The sequence below is a fragment of the Acipenser ruthenus genome, chromosome 8 (assembly GCF_902713425.1).
Source record: "Acipenser ruthenus chromosome 8, fAciRut3.2 maternal haplotype, whole genome shotgun sequence".
Classification (NCBI taxonomy): domain Eukaryota; kingdom Metazoa; phylum Chordata; class Actinopteri; order Acipenseriformes; family Acipenseridae; genus Acipenser; species Acipenser ruthenus.
The window spans coordinates 63,064,661-63,080,356 of record NC_081196.1 but is presented as its reverse complement, the minus strand read 5'-3'; the positions used below and the strand labels follow the sequence as shown (position 1 = coordinate 63,080,356).

The window sequence follows — 15,696 nt, the reverse complement described above, 5'->3', positions numbered from 1 at the left end:
CCCTCCCCTCTGCTCCGTGCTCTCACTACAGTCCCCTCCCCTCTGCTCCGTGCTCTCACTACAGTCCCCTCCCCTCTGCTCCGTGCTCTCACTACAGTCCCCTCCCCTTTGCTCCATGCTCTCACTACAGTCCCCTCCCCTCTGCTCCATGATCTCACTACAGTCCCCTCCCCTCTGCTCCATGCTCTCACTACAGTCCCCTACCCCCTGTGCTTGAAGTAGAGACTCTAGGGTTACTATGCAGAGACTCCTTTCAGCTTTCAAACACTGCAGTCGAGTCTCTCTATACCTTCTTTGTTCTTTGCTAAATGGTTCCCCCTGCCCTATATCTACGGAGCTGGTATGCCTTTAGGGCTGGGGTTAGTCTGGTTGCTTTCTGCTGGAAACTTTCAAGAGCTGCCCGGTCCTAGAGTGAACTGAAACGCCCTCGTTCAGGAACGGCCCCATGTTAAACACCTCGCAGACCCGTGCCCATGGCGGCCCTGCACCCTGTAGAACATTATTTCTATTTCTTTTGTTGACCAACCTCTGTATGTTTTGGTGTTCATCCACAGTGTGACCTGAGCTGAATGGAAACTCTTGATTTCTATTAGTTTTTCCCACCAGGGCGAGTTATTTTAGTCCTCTCGTTTGCTGGAAGTCGTTTGCTCATTAATTGCCCAGTTGGCATGGCAACAGGAGGATTGACAGCTGCCTGGACTCACGGTACACTGTTTATTGCCCGGACTCTGGTTTATGGGCCTGGATTTCACTGCGTCTCCATAGGGGTGGGCCGCGTCTCCTTTGTGTTTCTTTCACAGAAAACAGAGAAGAGCACAACTCTTTTCCTTTCTGTAAAGGGCAGCCTCCTTATAACTCTGTATGATAACACAGTGTAACCCCAGAAACCATGTCTACGGAATTCAGGGAACACCCCAGTTTGTACAAAAATAAAATTCAGTTTTATTATTTCATGCCTTAACATTTATTTACTGTGCTGTATATTATTCTGCTCTTAATGCACACAGCCGGTACACAAGTCGTGATTCACATAAGGTTCTATGTGATTATGGTCGGCGTCAGTGGGTTAGTGTAAAGCTTCTTCACTTTCTTCCTTGAAGTGTTCGTCATCGTTGTCATCGTCGGTGTGCGCTGGGTTAGGAGGTCACCGGAGAGGTTCAGTCGAGGGGTCAAGCGTTAAAGGTCAGTTCTGCACACAGTACTTCCAGAAACATGCTGGAAAAAGAATAATAAAAAATAAATAGATAAAGGAAGTGACAAAAACTGCCTGTGATCCAGCACTGATGCACAAGACCCGTGCCTCTGAACAGCTGCTCTGAGCCTTGGATTCACTGCTGGTTTAAAGATTAACAACTCGAGTCTGCAGCACATAAAAGGGTTTACAAAGTGACTTTGGTGCCAGCTACTTCAGACAGATAGGCGGTCGTGTCCGACCGGTGGGGGAATACAGTCAGCTTTAAAAATGCCTTTTAGCCCTTTAATCCCTTGCCATATCAAATCGGCACTTTTTTTGTGATCAATATTTTTTTCTTTATAATTTTCACAATAAAAAGGAAATGCATGGATCACACTTACATACATAGAACAATAACTTAAAAAACCCCCAAAAAACCCAAAACAAAGCACACAGAAACAGGAACCGCTGGCATGTTTACACATATACATCATACAAGCAAGAGGAACAATAACTGTACAACTGAAATAAAAGCTGCCAGGCCTGGATAAAGCTGGCAGTGGTTCCATGCCTCTACTGTAGCTGGCCGGGCCCTATTTAATCTAGCTGTAGTGCTCTCTAGCTGCACAATGGCTGGAAAAGCAGTGAGCCAGTATCGGATCAGAGGCGAGTTTGGGGTTATCCAGAGCTGCAGAATTCACTTCTTCACTGAAGTTAGACCTTCTAATAGAATTATACATTGAGGCAGTGCAAAATCAAATATTGAATCATCATTTAACAAACATACAGGGATCAGATCCAAATTTAACCACTAACAGATTGGATAGCACGGAGGCCACATAACTCCAAAGGTTTGCAATCGCAGGGCAATCTCAGAACATGTGCATGAAGGTGCCTGCTGGAACACTCACCTCTCTTTTTCGGCTTCTTCGCTGGAGGCGGGACAGATTTCTTGAAGCTTCTCCCTCCCAGATAGCGGGGGTCGGAGAGCTCGTCATTGAACTCAAGCAAGCTGCCCTCGTCTTGAGAGGAAGGGGTGGGAGCTACCTGAGACTCTTCAGAGAACTGGGGAGACAATAAATCAACACAGTGCATGAGAGACAGCAGAGCGCTCACTGACCCTAACCCTAACCCAATAAAAAACATAAAGACATTTAGAGCTTTAATCTCATCTCATCTCACCGACAGGGGACAGGACAGAATCTGCAACAGCAGTGTATCTTACATCACTGCCTGTTACACAAGCATCGACATGGTCAGACGACTGATGCACTGTATGGGCATTGAATAGCTGTATTTATATTGACACGGGTATAGGATGCAGTACACAATGGCTCTCTTTACCAAAAAGACTCTATGCCTTCCTTGGCCTCTCAGAGAGTGATGTCAAGTGGCACTATAGCAATTCTGTACAGTCATCTGTAATTTACTGCATAACCATTGCTGCATTCTACTGCTGCTCTCAATTAGAACTATATTTCTGTATCTGGTACTTGATTTTACTCTTAAAGGTAACCGTAATCACGTTTTTTGTAATTTCTCTTGTTTGAAATCGTTCTTATCCATTTACTGTACTCCCTGCTTGCTCTTGATGGATCTTACTCTTATAAGCAAATATTTTTAGTGTAAGTTCAGCTGCTTTTGATTGACCTCGCTCTCAAACATTTATTGTAGATTTATTTTCTCTTATTTAAAAGTTCTCTTATTTACTACTGACTATTGTATTTTATAACTGCTCTTATCTGTAATGTGATATTTTGTACTTTAATATTTTGTAATGTGATATTTTGTAACAACTGTAAGTCGCCCTGGTAAATAAATAAATAAATAAATAATAATAAATAGATTACTGAACTGGGGATGGAATTTCAGATAACTGCCATTCATAAGTCATAGAACAAAACTTCAATCGATTCATAGTACTTTTTTGTAATTGCTTTGGCTGAAAAAGGCCTTTCAAAATACAAAATGCTAAATATACGACCTCACTGCAATTAAAGGGCTTTAAAAAGAGCTTGTCTTACCGTTTTAGCCCTTCTCCCCAGAGTCCTTGTATTAGCTACAATAAGGAAAAGACAAACACATATTAAAATGATATGGACGTACTCTCCCACAGCCCTGTGTCTTAAGCATTATTGGTACTCAGAGACAGGGATACATTGCATGCAGGTCTGTTCAGTCCTTGAGCCTGAAATAGGTTCCTCTCCCCTGGGGCTGCAGACCAGTGCCGGAACTCAATCTGCAGGGACTCCCCAACCGGGTAACCTTCAGGATATGACTTTCTTTCTTTAGAAATCCCCACGGTTAGTTCCATTGAATTTATTGCAAATGCTTGAGTTTACACTTCAATGTTAATCTGCTAAGAAAACTGGTAGCAGAAACCAGATCAGTTCTCAACACAGCTGTAGGTTATTTCATACACTGTAGAGCCAGATCAGTTCTCAACACAGCTGTAGGTTATTTCATACACTGCAGAGCCAGATCAGTTCTCAACACAACTGTAGGTTATTTCGTACACTGTAGGGGCATTTCAAACATATTAAGGCGTTTATAATCGAGAGTAGTGCTATATTGCTTGTACGATCAATTAGAACGTCTAAATGTAACCCTAACTGGGGCTGAAGGAGTCCAAATCGAAAGTGAAAGATGGAAACGTAGCTTTCAGTACCTGACCATTTTGACAGCAAAGTTTTAAAAGTAATTCTCAGGCTATACATTCAGACATGTAGGTGCAGCAGGTGTTTGCTGTGCATTCAGACATGTAGCTGCAGCAGGTGTTTGCTGTGCATTCAGACATGTAGCTGCAGCAGGTGTTTGCTGTGCTAGTGGCTCCCACTGGCTCTAACTCACCCCGGGCTCCGGTGATCTGGGTGCTCAGTTTGCTGCTCACACTCTCACTTTTCCGACTCTCTTCCAGCGCTGTCAGGATTCTCAGGACCTTCCCCCGCCGCTCAGAGTGGATCTCAACAGAGTCAGGATGCTTCCGCTCATCTTAATAACAAAAAAAACCAAAAAACTGGCAGCCAACCTTCAAAGGATTGCTAAAATCCTAGTCTATAATTATCAGAAGAAAATCTACCAAGGAGAGACTAGTCGGCCCATCAGTGCTCTGCACTACATGTTCCAAGTAGCTGGTTGGTTTAAAAACTTCGTCAAATCGGGTCTTAAAGGATCCCACTAATTCAGAAATACTAAAAGAAACGTAATCAATTCAATGACAAATGTTTCAACTAGAAGGCATCACCAGGTTCAAGACATTCGGAAAGATTTCTATTCGAAACATTTGTTGTTGAATTGATTATGTTTCTTTTAATGTTTCTAAATATGGCACTATTGAGTTTGCAATAGTTATGGATGATCCCAGTGATTCACCAGGGCAAGGTTACCCATTCCATGCCCTCACCACTCTCTGTGTATAGAAGTCAATATGATAATGCTCTCTGCAGGGCTAAATCAATTTAATTTGTTAGAAAGTAAGCAAACTCGACTCCTTACCCTCCCCCGACTGGACCTGTTCTGACCCGACAGGGGAGCATCTTACTGTGAAGGTGACTGTCGCGATCAGGAAGCTGAGAAGAACACTGGGTTGCATTCTGGTTTCGTAACAGGAGGTTTACTGTTTTCTCAAGTGCTGAAGGTTGCTCGCGGTTTTTCCGTGATTTAATTGTTTTTTTCTCTATATCTATCTATCTAGCATGTATATGTCTGTCTCCAATATCAGAGCGCCTCTCTTCAAGGCTTGTCGGTTCTCTTGCTGTGGCTCTAACCCTGCTCTGCTCTGCTGTGGGAAACGCTCGCTATTTAAACCCCTCGGCCGCGGCGGCCTCAAGCAGACCAGCAGAAAGCAGATCGGCAATCAAAGTGCACTTTACAATCCATCACCCTGACATTTGGAGACGTGTTTGTCTCTGAGTGCTGCGGCCTGGCTATTGTGACCAGTAGGGTAGGCAATCGTCCTTCCCACGTCAGAGCCCTTTCTTGCTTAGTCCCTGTGCAAACATATTAAATGTGCGTTATCGCTGCTTAAACAGAAGGGCAATCTCAACGTGTGGGCAAACTTTACAGTGGATTTGGGAAGAGGTGGTGGGGGTGGTGAGGCATTGCTTGGGACAGTTTAGTCTCTTCCCCCATCTCCTTTGTCCTCCTCATGCATGTTAATGGGAACAGTTAATTTCGAGGTCTCCCAGCCGCCCCATGACGTGAGTTAGCCAGGAAGAGCAAGGCATAGCTCCCAGCACTGAGCAAACAGCTAGACCTTTCAGCCAAGTGAATAGCAGTGGCGAGCTGCGGAACCCAGCCCTACGAGATCAGATGCGCACCACAGCCATTCAATTGAGAACAAGGGTCTCTGCACACAACGATGACCCAGCCTCACTTTATAAGTTTGACTGATTGACCTGCAGTGGATGCTCTCTGGTTGGACCCATGGCATGGTAGCAGAATACACACACATACACACACACACACACGCACACACACACACACACACACACACAAGCACACACATGCACGCACACACACACACACACACACACACACACACATGCACACACACACACACGCACACACACACACATGCACACACACGCATGCACACACACACACGTCTGAAAGCAAGGTGCAGTTAGTTGTGGTACAACTAGGTCTGAATAACCCTGGATTAGCACAGCTCCCTTTGGACTCAACACTGAAACACTTGCCAGAGACCTCCAGTGAAAAAAAACAAATATCGAAACCCATGATGCTGCCCTCCAACGCAGCCTTATCATTAACAGCTATTAAAAATCACAAGCTTTAAAAAGAAAACAGTAGCAACAAAATGATAAAATGAGTTATTTATTTATTTGTGCATTTTTTATTTTTATTGGAGAATTTTGCAACAGGAACTAATTCATCACCCTTTCACTTCTGGGGGCCTTGGCTGGAATATGGCTCACAAGTCTAATGTTTGGGATGAGGCTGCTTGTGTACTGTTGTGTTTCATCAGTTAATAAATGGTGTCAGTGTAATGATTTGTTTCATTTTGATGTAAGCTGCTTGTGTACTGTTGTGTTTCAATAGTTAATACATGGTTAATAAGAAATATAGGTGAAAAAATACCTGTAAGTCCACTGTTTTCGTATAGATTCAAATTAATACATCAGGCAAATCACCAAAAACCAAGGCACTCTTACAAACTATAGGTAAAATACATTTTGATGTAGGCTGCTTGTGTACTGTTGTGTTTCAATAGTTAATACATGGTGTCAGTGTCTGTGTGCTGCTGGGCCCTGGCCAGTCCTCTCTGTGCTCACTCAGTAAACTCCACAGGACTGGGCCTCGGAGACAGCGCTTCACTGTTTTACTGCTATATCCACACAACGGACCAGCGACACGGCCCAGCCCTCTCGCAGTGGAGACTCAGTGTCTGATACACATCCTCCTAAAATAGAAGACAAACAGTTACCACTGGAGCGCTCCATTCAGAGACTCAAAATGCAAAATGGTCAGTATCTATCTATCTATCTATCTATCTATCTATCTATCTATCTATCTATCTATCTATCTATCTATCTATCTATGTAATTATAGGTAATCGGGATATGCAAATGTCAGCATTACAAGAGCCAATCAAATCATGTGACATTCACAGCGTTTTAAAAGTTAAAGTATAAGAACTGCAGACATGAAACATCTGTCTATCTATGTACCACCCCCCCCCCCCTCTCTCTATACAGCTCTGGAAAAAATTAAGAGACCACTGCTAAATTATCAGTTTCTCTGGTTTTACTATTTATAGGTATGTGTTTGGGTAAAATGAACATTTTTGTTTTATTCTATAAACTACTGACAACATTTCTCCCAAATTCCAAATAAAAATATTGTCATTTAGAGCATTTATTTGCAGAAAATGACAACTGGTCAAAATAACAAAAAAGATGCAGTGTTGTCAGACCTCGAATAATGCAAAGAAAATAAGTTCATATTCATTTTTAAACAACACAATACTAATGTTTTAACTTAGGAAGAGTTCAGAAATCAATATTTGGTGGAATAACCCTGATTTTCAAGCACAGCTTTCATGCGTCTTGGCATGCGCTCCACCAGTCTTTCACATTGATGTTCGGTGACTTTATGCCACTCCTGGCGCAAAAATTCAAGCAGCTCGGCTTTGTTTGATGGCTTGTGACCATCCATCTTCCCCTTGATCACATTCCAGAGGTTTTCAATGGGGTTCAGGTCTGGAGATTGGGCTGGCCATGACAGGGTCTTGATCTGGTGGTCCTCCATCCACACCTTGATTGACCTGGCTGTGTGGCATGGAGCATTGTCCTGCTGGAAAAACCAATCCTCAGAGTTGGGGAACATTGTCAGAGCAGAAGGAAGCAAGTTTTCTTCCAGGACAACCTTGTACTTGGCTTGATTCATGCGTCCTTCACAAAGACAAATCTGCCCGATTCCAGCCTTGCTGAAGCACCCCCAGATGAGTCCAATTTTCAGCTTTGCCCATCACCTGGTCGTCTAATGGTTAGACGGAGACCTGGAGAGGCCTACAAGCCACAGTGTCTCGCACCCACTGTGAAATGTAGTGGAGGATCGGTGATGATCTGGGGGTGCTTCAGCAAGGCTGGAATCGGGCAGCTTTGGCATGAATCAAGCCAAGTACAAGGTTGTCCTGGAAGAAAACTTGCTTCCTTCTGCTCTGACAATGTTCCCCAACTCTGAGGATTGGTTTTTCCAGCAGGACAATGCTCCATGCCACACAGCCAGGTCAATCACGGTGTGGATGGAGGACCACCAGATCAAGACCCTGTCATGGCCAGCCCAATCTCCAGACCTGAACCCCATTGAAAACCTCTGGAATGTGATCAAGAGGAAGATGGATGGTCACAAGCCATCAAACAAAGCCGAGCTGCTTGAATTTTTGCGCCAGGAGTGGCATAAAGTCACCCAACATCAATGTGAAAGACTGGTGGAGAGCATGCCAAGATGCATGAAAGTTGTGCTTGAAAATCAGGGTTATTCCACCAAATATTGATTTCTGAACTCTTCCGAAGTTAAAACATTAGTATTGTGTTGTTTAAAAATGAATATGAACTTATTTTCTTTGTATTATTTGAGGTCTGACAACACTGCATCTTTTTTGTTATTTTAACCAGTTGTCATTTTCTGCAAATAAATGCTCTAAATGACAATATTTTTATTTGGAATTTGGGAGAAATGTTGTCAGTAGTTTATAGAATAAAACAAAAATGTTCATTTTACCCAAACACATACCTATAAATAGTAAAACCAGAGAAACTGATAATTTTGCAGTGGTCTCTTAATTTTTTCCAGAGCTGTATATATATATACAGGTAGTGGACAAAAAACACCTGGGTAAATGAGGGACACCAAGTATATTGAAAGCGAGGGCTTCCACACAGGTGTGGCTCATGCATTAATTAAGCAAATAACATCCCAGCATGCTTAGGGTCATGTATAAAAATGCCTGTATAAAATTACAGGCCTGGTTGCCTATAATTATGGCTAGCATGGCTGCAAGAGACCTCAGTGACTTTGAAAGAGGGACGATTGTTGGGGCGCGTTTGGCAGGAGCTTCAGTGACCAAGACAGCTCAACTTGCTGATGTTTCATGAGCAACGGTGTCTAAGGTGATGTCGGCATGGGACTCCGAGGGAAAGACATCATCAGCAAAGGGCAACAGTGGGCGGAAGCGCATACTCCAGGATCGTGATATCCGTGCATTAATTTGAAGTGCAAGGCAAAACAGGCGACCAACTGCAGATCAATTGACTGCAAATTTCAACCTGGGGCGTGAGCAGACAGTTTTATCAGAAAAGGTCCGCCAAGAACTCCACAGAGCAGGATACCATAGTGGCCCAACGCCCTATTAAGTGACTTTGCATTGGTGTTTCCATTTCTTTAAAATAGATTGAACTATTGGCCTGGCATCCTTACACCGCCGGGCAATAGTCTCAGTCTGTCATGTTATTATTATTTATTTCTTAGCAGACGCCCTTATCCAGGGTGACTTACAATTGTTACAAGATATCACATTATTTTTACATACAGTTACCCATTTATACAGTTGGGTTTTTACTGGTAAAGTATCTTGCTCAAGGGTACAGCAGCAGTGTCATCAGAACATAGGAAAGTTTACAAACGAGAGGAGGCCATTCGGCCCATCTTGCTTGTTTGGTTGTTAGTAGCTTATTGATCCCAGAATCTCATCAAGCAGCTTCTTGAAGGATCCCAGGGTGTCAGCTTCAACAACATTACTGGGGAGTTGGTTCCAGAACCTCACAATTCTCTGTGTAAAAAAGGGCCTTTTAGGATTTTGAATGTTTGAATCAGATCGCCGCATAGTCTTCTTTGTTCAAGACTGTTCAAAAACGTCACTGTCATTGTTTTCTGACTCGTCAATATAGACAGGATTCAGCAGTCAGCAAGCGGCACGGAGAGCTGGACACCAAAAAAACGTTTATAACTACACTGTGTGGTATGAACTTCAAAACATTTTCTCTTATTTATTTATTTATTTATTTATTTACGTATCAGCTATATTTAAACAAAATATATAAAGTCATATTTACTGTCCAACCTTTCCTCACTTATTTTCTTGACCCATTCATATATTAAATATTTTACTGCAGACTCAGCTCATAGTGGAAAATAAATGCCCCTCGGGAAGACTATTGTTATCTGAGGCTTCAGGTATTATAGCCCCCTGTTGGTAACAATAGTCTTCACTCGGGGCAAATAATTTTCCACAATAGCCCTCCTCTCCAGTCCATATTTACTGTATGTATATATATATATATATATATATATATATATATATATATATATATATATATATATATATATCAATCTTTATTTTATATAGCGCCTTTCATAGTGGACCACCATCACAAAGCGCTTTACAAGATAGTGAGGAGCAATGCATAATACATTAAATACAGTGAGAAAGAGCTAGTGGGAAAACCTTCTTCTATGTGAAGAACCAGAGCTTCCAGTGTTAGAAGGGTTAGAATGACACTTTACATACCACTAGCAGGAACTGTATAAACAAACAGTCCCTTTGATAGACACACTAGACAGCAGCATTTAGAAAGCACTATTTGGATTGATATGAAGTGTTGAATACGGCTGTATAAAGGTGGGGGAATAAATCAAGTAAGAAATGCAGATATAGTAAAACCCAGAGTGGAATGCTCTTGGAGTGCACATTGGGGGTATTTGCTGTGTTTGGCAAACACCTTTGCATCATTCTCCAGTGCTTGCTCTTTGCAATGCTTTTGCTAACCACAAGATGGCACTGTTTAACTGTAAACATTGTATTTTTTTACCCCAATCCTCTTGTAAAAATCAGAACTTCATTCATCCGCAAGGTCTCTGTGCTACTGCAGATTTGCAATTGAATTACTACTACGACTACTAATAATTTTATAAAGTGCCTTTAAGTATATCTGCTACTGTTTAGAGCATTATAAAATACTTCACAGCTGTTTTTGTGAGTAAAAAATAAGTTACCATAAAAAAGAAATACATAACACAATAAATAAAGTTTGAAATAAGGTTATGAGACGTGATTGTAATTCAAAAACACACAGACACACACAGACACACACACATATATATACACACACACACACAGACACACAGATATATATACACACACACACACACACACACACACACACCCTGGAGGGGACAGCATAATCTGTCAAAGTGAGGTTGAGCTCTGGATCACAGGCACACACTGAGGTTTCTCCACCTGCCCGTGACCTGAGTGTGGGATCAAAGCGCAGTAGCTTCCCTGCTCTCCCCTCAGGGGCGGCTCTTCTCATTGTCTTTGCAGGCTCGGGTACAGAGGATCAGTGAAGCTGTGAAGATGAGAAGCCAGGGGCTGGTGAGTAATGTGTGAACCTACGGGTGCAGCACTCAGATAGGTGACAGTGCAGTGCTCACAGGACACCAGAGACCTTGTGCTGTAATTAGCCCAGGGTGTAAGGACTGGACAGAGATTGAGGAAGGGAGGGAGATCCTAGTCCAGCGGTGCTGTTAGTGCTTACAAACAAAACACAGCAGCATATCAAAATGAATAGAGTATAGGAACACGCTCACGCAAGATGCTGTTGCACGAGTCATAGTTTTGGTCTTAATCCCTGATGCTGCTGCCAGTGTACAGTATGTGAAATGACTTCTGATGGAGGCCCTGGAGTATTTGTTGAGGAGGCATGTATGTATGTATGTATGTATGTGTGTATGTGTGTGTGTATAAATGGCTGGATGGATGGATGAATAGAGGGATGAATGAATGGAGGGGTAGATGGAGGGGTGGATGGATGGATGGATGAATGGAGGGGTGGATGGATAGATTATTATTATTATTTATTTATTAGCAGATGCCCTTATCCAGGGCGACTTACAATTGTTACAAGATATCACATTATTTTTACATACAATTACCCATTTATACAGTTGGGTTTTTACTGGAGCAATCTAGGTAAAGTACGTTGCTCAAGGGTACAGCAGCCGTTTCCCCCACCTGAGATTGAACCCACAACACTCCGGTCAAGAGTCCAGAGCCCTAACCACTACTCCACACTGCTGCCACTGGATGGATGGAGGGGTGGATGGATGGATGAATAGAGGGATGGATGAAGGGGTGGATGGATGGGTGGATGGATAGATGGATGAATGGGGTGGATGGATGGATGGAGGGGTGGATGGATGGATGAATGGAGGGGTGGATGGAGGGGTGGATGGATGGATGGAGGGGTGGATGGAGGGGTGGATGGATGGATGGAGGGGTGGATGGAGGGGTGGATTGATGGATGGATGGAGGGGTGGATGGATGGGTGGATGGATGGATGGATGGGTAGATGAATGGGTGGATGGCTAGGTGGTAGAGGGGTTTGATTTGCTTATCAGACACACAGGTGAATGTACCTGGTTTAAAAATCCAGCATTGCACTACCTCAGTGCTTACTTTGGTCCATCACTTGGTGAAATTGCATAGCAGGTACAACACTGGTAGTTACTTTCTATAGTTTGATGATGGTTACAAGCTGATTGATGAAGAACAATGCTGGGAGTCCAGGCCCCAGCCCTGCAGCCAGCGACTCCTTCTCTGTTTGCATTAATTGACTGCATACAAATTGGTCCATTTGCACAGACTAATCAAGAAGAGCTATCGACTGGCCACTCACTTAATTGACTTTGTGTGAAAGGTGCAAAGCGGCCTCTTTAGAAAAGACTTTGTTTCAGATGCAGCCGCTGCCTGGGAACACAGGCAATCTCCAGTCCACTCACAGGTCTTGTGTCATGTTCTAGTGCAGTGGCATCACTCTCAGGCATCATCCACTGTCACCTCTGACCACCAGTAAACCGCAGTCAGCAAAGCTGTGCAGAGCTGTGCAGAGCAAGCGACGAGTCTGACAAGCATCTCGACACGGAGGTTACAGACAGGGCTGGAGAATCATGCTGTAAAGGTTTTCTCCTAACTGTCCAGGCCATGTATATGAGACGGGGGCCCTGTCCCACAGGCTGCTGGCCTTCTTACAAAAAATTCTGATGACCTTTCATCCAAAGGGAGGAGGGAGCTGGAAGTCCCTGATAGGTCATCTTCGGGAGGACTTGAGGGACATAAAGTCTTTCCTGTCATTGAAGATCCCACCAGCATCTTTAGAAGAAGAGGAGGGGTGTGAATCCTTGTGCCCGGGTAAACTGACTGATTCTCACGTCTCATCAACTCCCCTAACCTAACCCTAACCCTAACCCTAACCCTAACCCTAACCCCATATCATCCAGACCTAACCCTAAACCTAACCCTAAACCCCTATTATCCAGACCTAACCCTAACCCCCTATCATGCAGACCTAACCCTAACCCTAACCCTAACCCCCTATCATCCAGACCTAACCCTAATCCTAACCCCCTATCATCCAGACCTAATCCTAAACCTAACCCTAACCCCTTATCATCCAGACCTAACCCTAACCCTACCCCCCTATCATCCAGACCTAACCCTAACCCTAACCCCCTATCATCCAGACCTCCGCTGTCAATGAAACCCTAAAGACTGCGAGTGCTTGATCTCCAAAGCAGCTCCACTGTGCCTGGAACAATGACATCATCTCCTGCCCTTCCAGTGTCACCGATGACATCACAGGAGCACTCCTGGGCCTGTCCATCCCTCTTTGTGCTGAGGACACATCCAGTCAGTGATACAAGCATTCTGATGTAATGTGATCCGAGTGTCTGTTTTTGGAAAGTGCAGGATGGAGACGACTACCGTCAGTGTGTGTGAATTATTGTGGTGTTTTGTAGTCAGGACAAGTGTTTGTTTGATATATACGTAGTGTGATCAGGAGTGTGTGTGTGTGTGTGTTTGTTTTCTAAGGCTCCTTTTCCCAGGGTTTCTGGTTGTATGGTACACAGTAACAAGACAAGGTGGAGCCTTACTTACCACATACCAGTAAGTTCAATGACTATCGGCTTGTTTTACAATATGCAGTACTGACACACAATATGGAAACAACAATGATTTACAGAACGACTGGGGCAGTGGATTTTATTGCCCATGTTTCCTCAATCATCAGAACCTGTACTTACTAAATATCTTGGAATCCCTGAATAGATAATCGTCTCCTCATTAGAGAGATACAAGAGATTTTAATGAGCAGTCTGTCTCACAAGTGCAGTGGTGCCCCATATGATCCACTTCCCAATGCAGAATGAATGGGGGTGACCTTTTCTCTTCATTTTGCCTCAGAAATAGATTTCTGTCTTAGGACAGCCAGTGACGACACTACATTCAATATTGTACCAGTGGTGGCAGTCACCATTCTGGAAGGTCATTTTGTGGTAAAATAGAGAACAAATACTCCACAGAGTCATTCAGCATTGGTCTTTCTGGAAACCATGTGTTATTTTTCATAATTAGTGTCAGTACTGTATTCAAAAAGTATAGAAAAACGTCCTATATTATATTAAAGGTGGATTTATTATATACCAGTATGCATGAACCTGCTCACTGTATATGTGTATGGGCTTTCATTTCAACTTCACTTATCTTTATTTAACGGGCTGTGTTGTGTGATGCTCTGCCATTACAGAGGTGCTGTTAAAAGCTCCATATCCAGTCCTGCAGACGAGTTTGGTTCTTTTGCATTGTGGTTGAGACGCTCACTTGTGGTTTTAGGGGTCGCTGGATTACGCCCAGCCTCTGCCCCTGTTACATATAAACAGCCACAAAAATGTGTTCATTGGGGTCTTGAAATGAACACATTGATATGCATTTAAAGTTTTGTAATGCTAGCAGTTGTTTTTTCTATTTCAAAAACATAGAACTATAGTAAATGGTTCCAGCGTTTGAGGTAGAGGTCGAGGGGAAGAGGAGGGTTGCAGGGTGGACAGAGAATATCAAAAATGGAAGTGAACTGAGGAGGTGGGGTGAGAGGAAGGGAAGAGGTAGGGGAGAGAGAAGGAATGCAAGAGGGAAATGATACCGAATAGATAGCAGGATTATCCACAGTGGGAGGACAAAAAACATTAAAAGATGGAAGGAAAAATATTTTATTTTTCGAGGAAGAGGGAGAGATGGACAGAGGAGTGAGGGGGGGGGGTGAGGGAGGGAAGGTCAGCTCTGAGCAAAGTGCTATTTGTTTTCAGTGTAACAATATCCCCCCCACTTACCACCAACCTAACCAGCAGCGGAATCACTTACCACTTGTCAGCCCGAAACTCGACCTGCGAAACCAAAGAAGGGCATGACCTCGCGAGCAGAGTGTGCGAAGGAGTGTGTGTGTGTGTGTGTGTGTGTGTGTGTGCGTGCGTGTGTGTGCGTGTGTGTGTGTGTGTGTGCCTGTGTGCATGTGTGTGTGTGTGTGTGTGTGTGTGTGTGCGTGATTAAACTGCAGGAGGGTTTGAGGGGGGGTGGAATCTGTGAATGATCAAACGCTAAGAAAGAGTTAATAAGATTTTATTTTAATGACATTTTTCTGCTCTTTCATTCAGGGTCAGGTTTATACACACTCTGCCAAGGAGCACAGCCACTAGGGAGAGCTGTCATTTAATCCGGGCGACCTCAGTGGACCACCACAGGACAGTGTGGTTCATTGTGGCTTGGGTATGCCTAACCACAGCGACAAACTGCACATGCAGTCGCACTGAGAGGAACACAGTTTACCCAGTGAAGGGCAGAGTGGCTAGGGATCAGATTCCACCATTTTTATTCCTCCTCCTCCTGTGTTTGTAACAATATTTTGAAGTGTGTTGTTTGGAGCTGAGCTTCACCCTTGTGGCTGCTTCGGGTGTGGAGGGCTGGGTTCAGGCACTCAGCTGTGTCTCCTGGAGGAACAGCCTCAGGGCTTTGACACTGCGTTCAGGAGAACAACGCCCCACAACTTTTCAGTAAAGTTAAATGGACTTTATTGAATTAATCATGACTGTTGCATGTAAATATCGCCTGAGCATCGCTTTGCCGAGGGCCGTTGCCGAGCAACATATTGTTCCTGTTGGGGATCCTGCTT

At 43.7% G+C, this 15,696-nt stretch overlaps 1 protein-coding gene across 1 annotated transcript; it reads right to left on the bottom strand.

The window, feature by feature from the left end:
* Nucleotides 1-365: 365 nt before the first annotated feature.
* On the bottom strand, nucleotides 366-4,929 carry LOC117972940 (uncharacterized). Its single transcript, XM_034923460.2, has 5 exons — nucleotides 4,670-4,929; nucleotides 4,025-4,165; nucleotides 3,199-3,233; nucleotides 2,086-2,239; nucleotides 366-1,215 (listed from the first exon to the last, which is right to left on the bottom strand). Exons 1-5 carry the CDS (start codon nucleotides 4,764-4,766, stop codon nucleotides 1,184-1,186), a joined length of 459 nt encoding a protein of 152 aa, XP_034779351.2. The 5' UTR covers nucleotides 4,767-4,929; the 3' UTR covers nucleotides 366-1,183.
* Nucleotides 4,930-15,696: the final 10,767 nt, after the last annotated feature.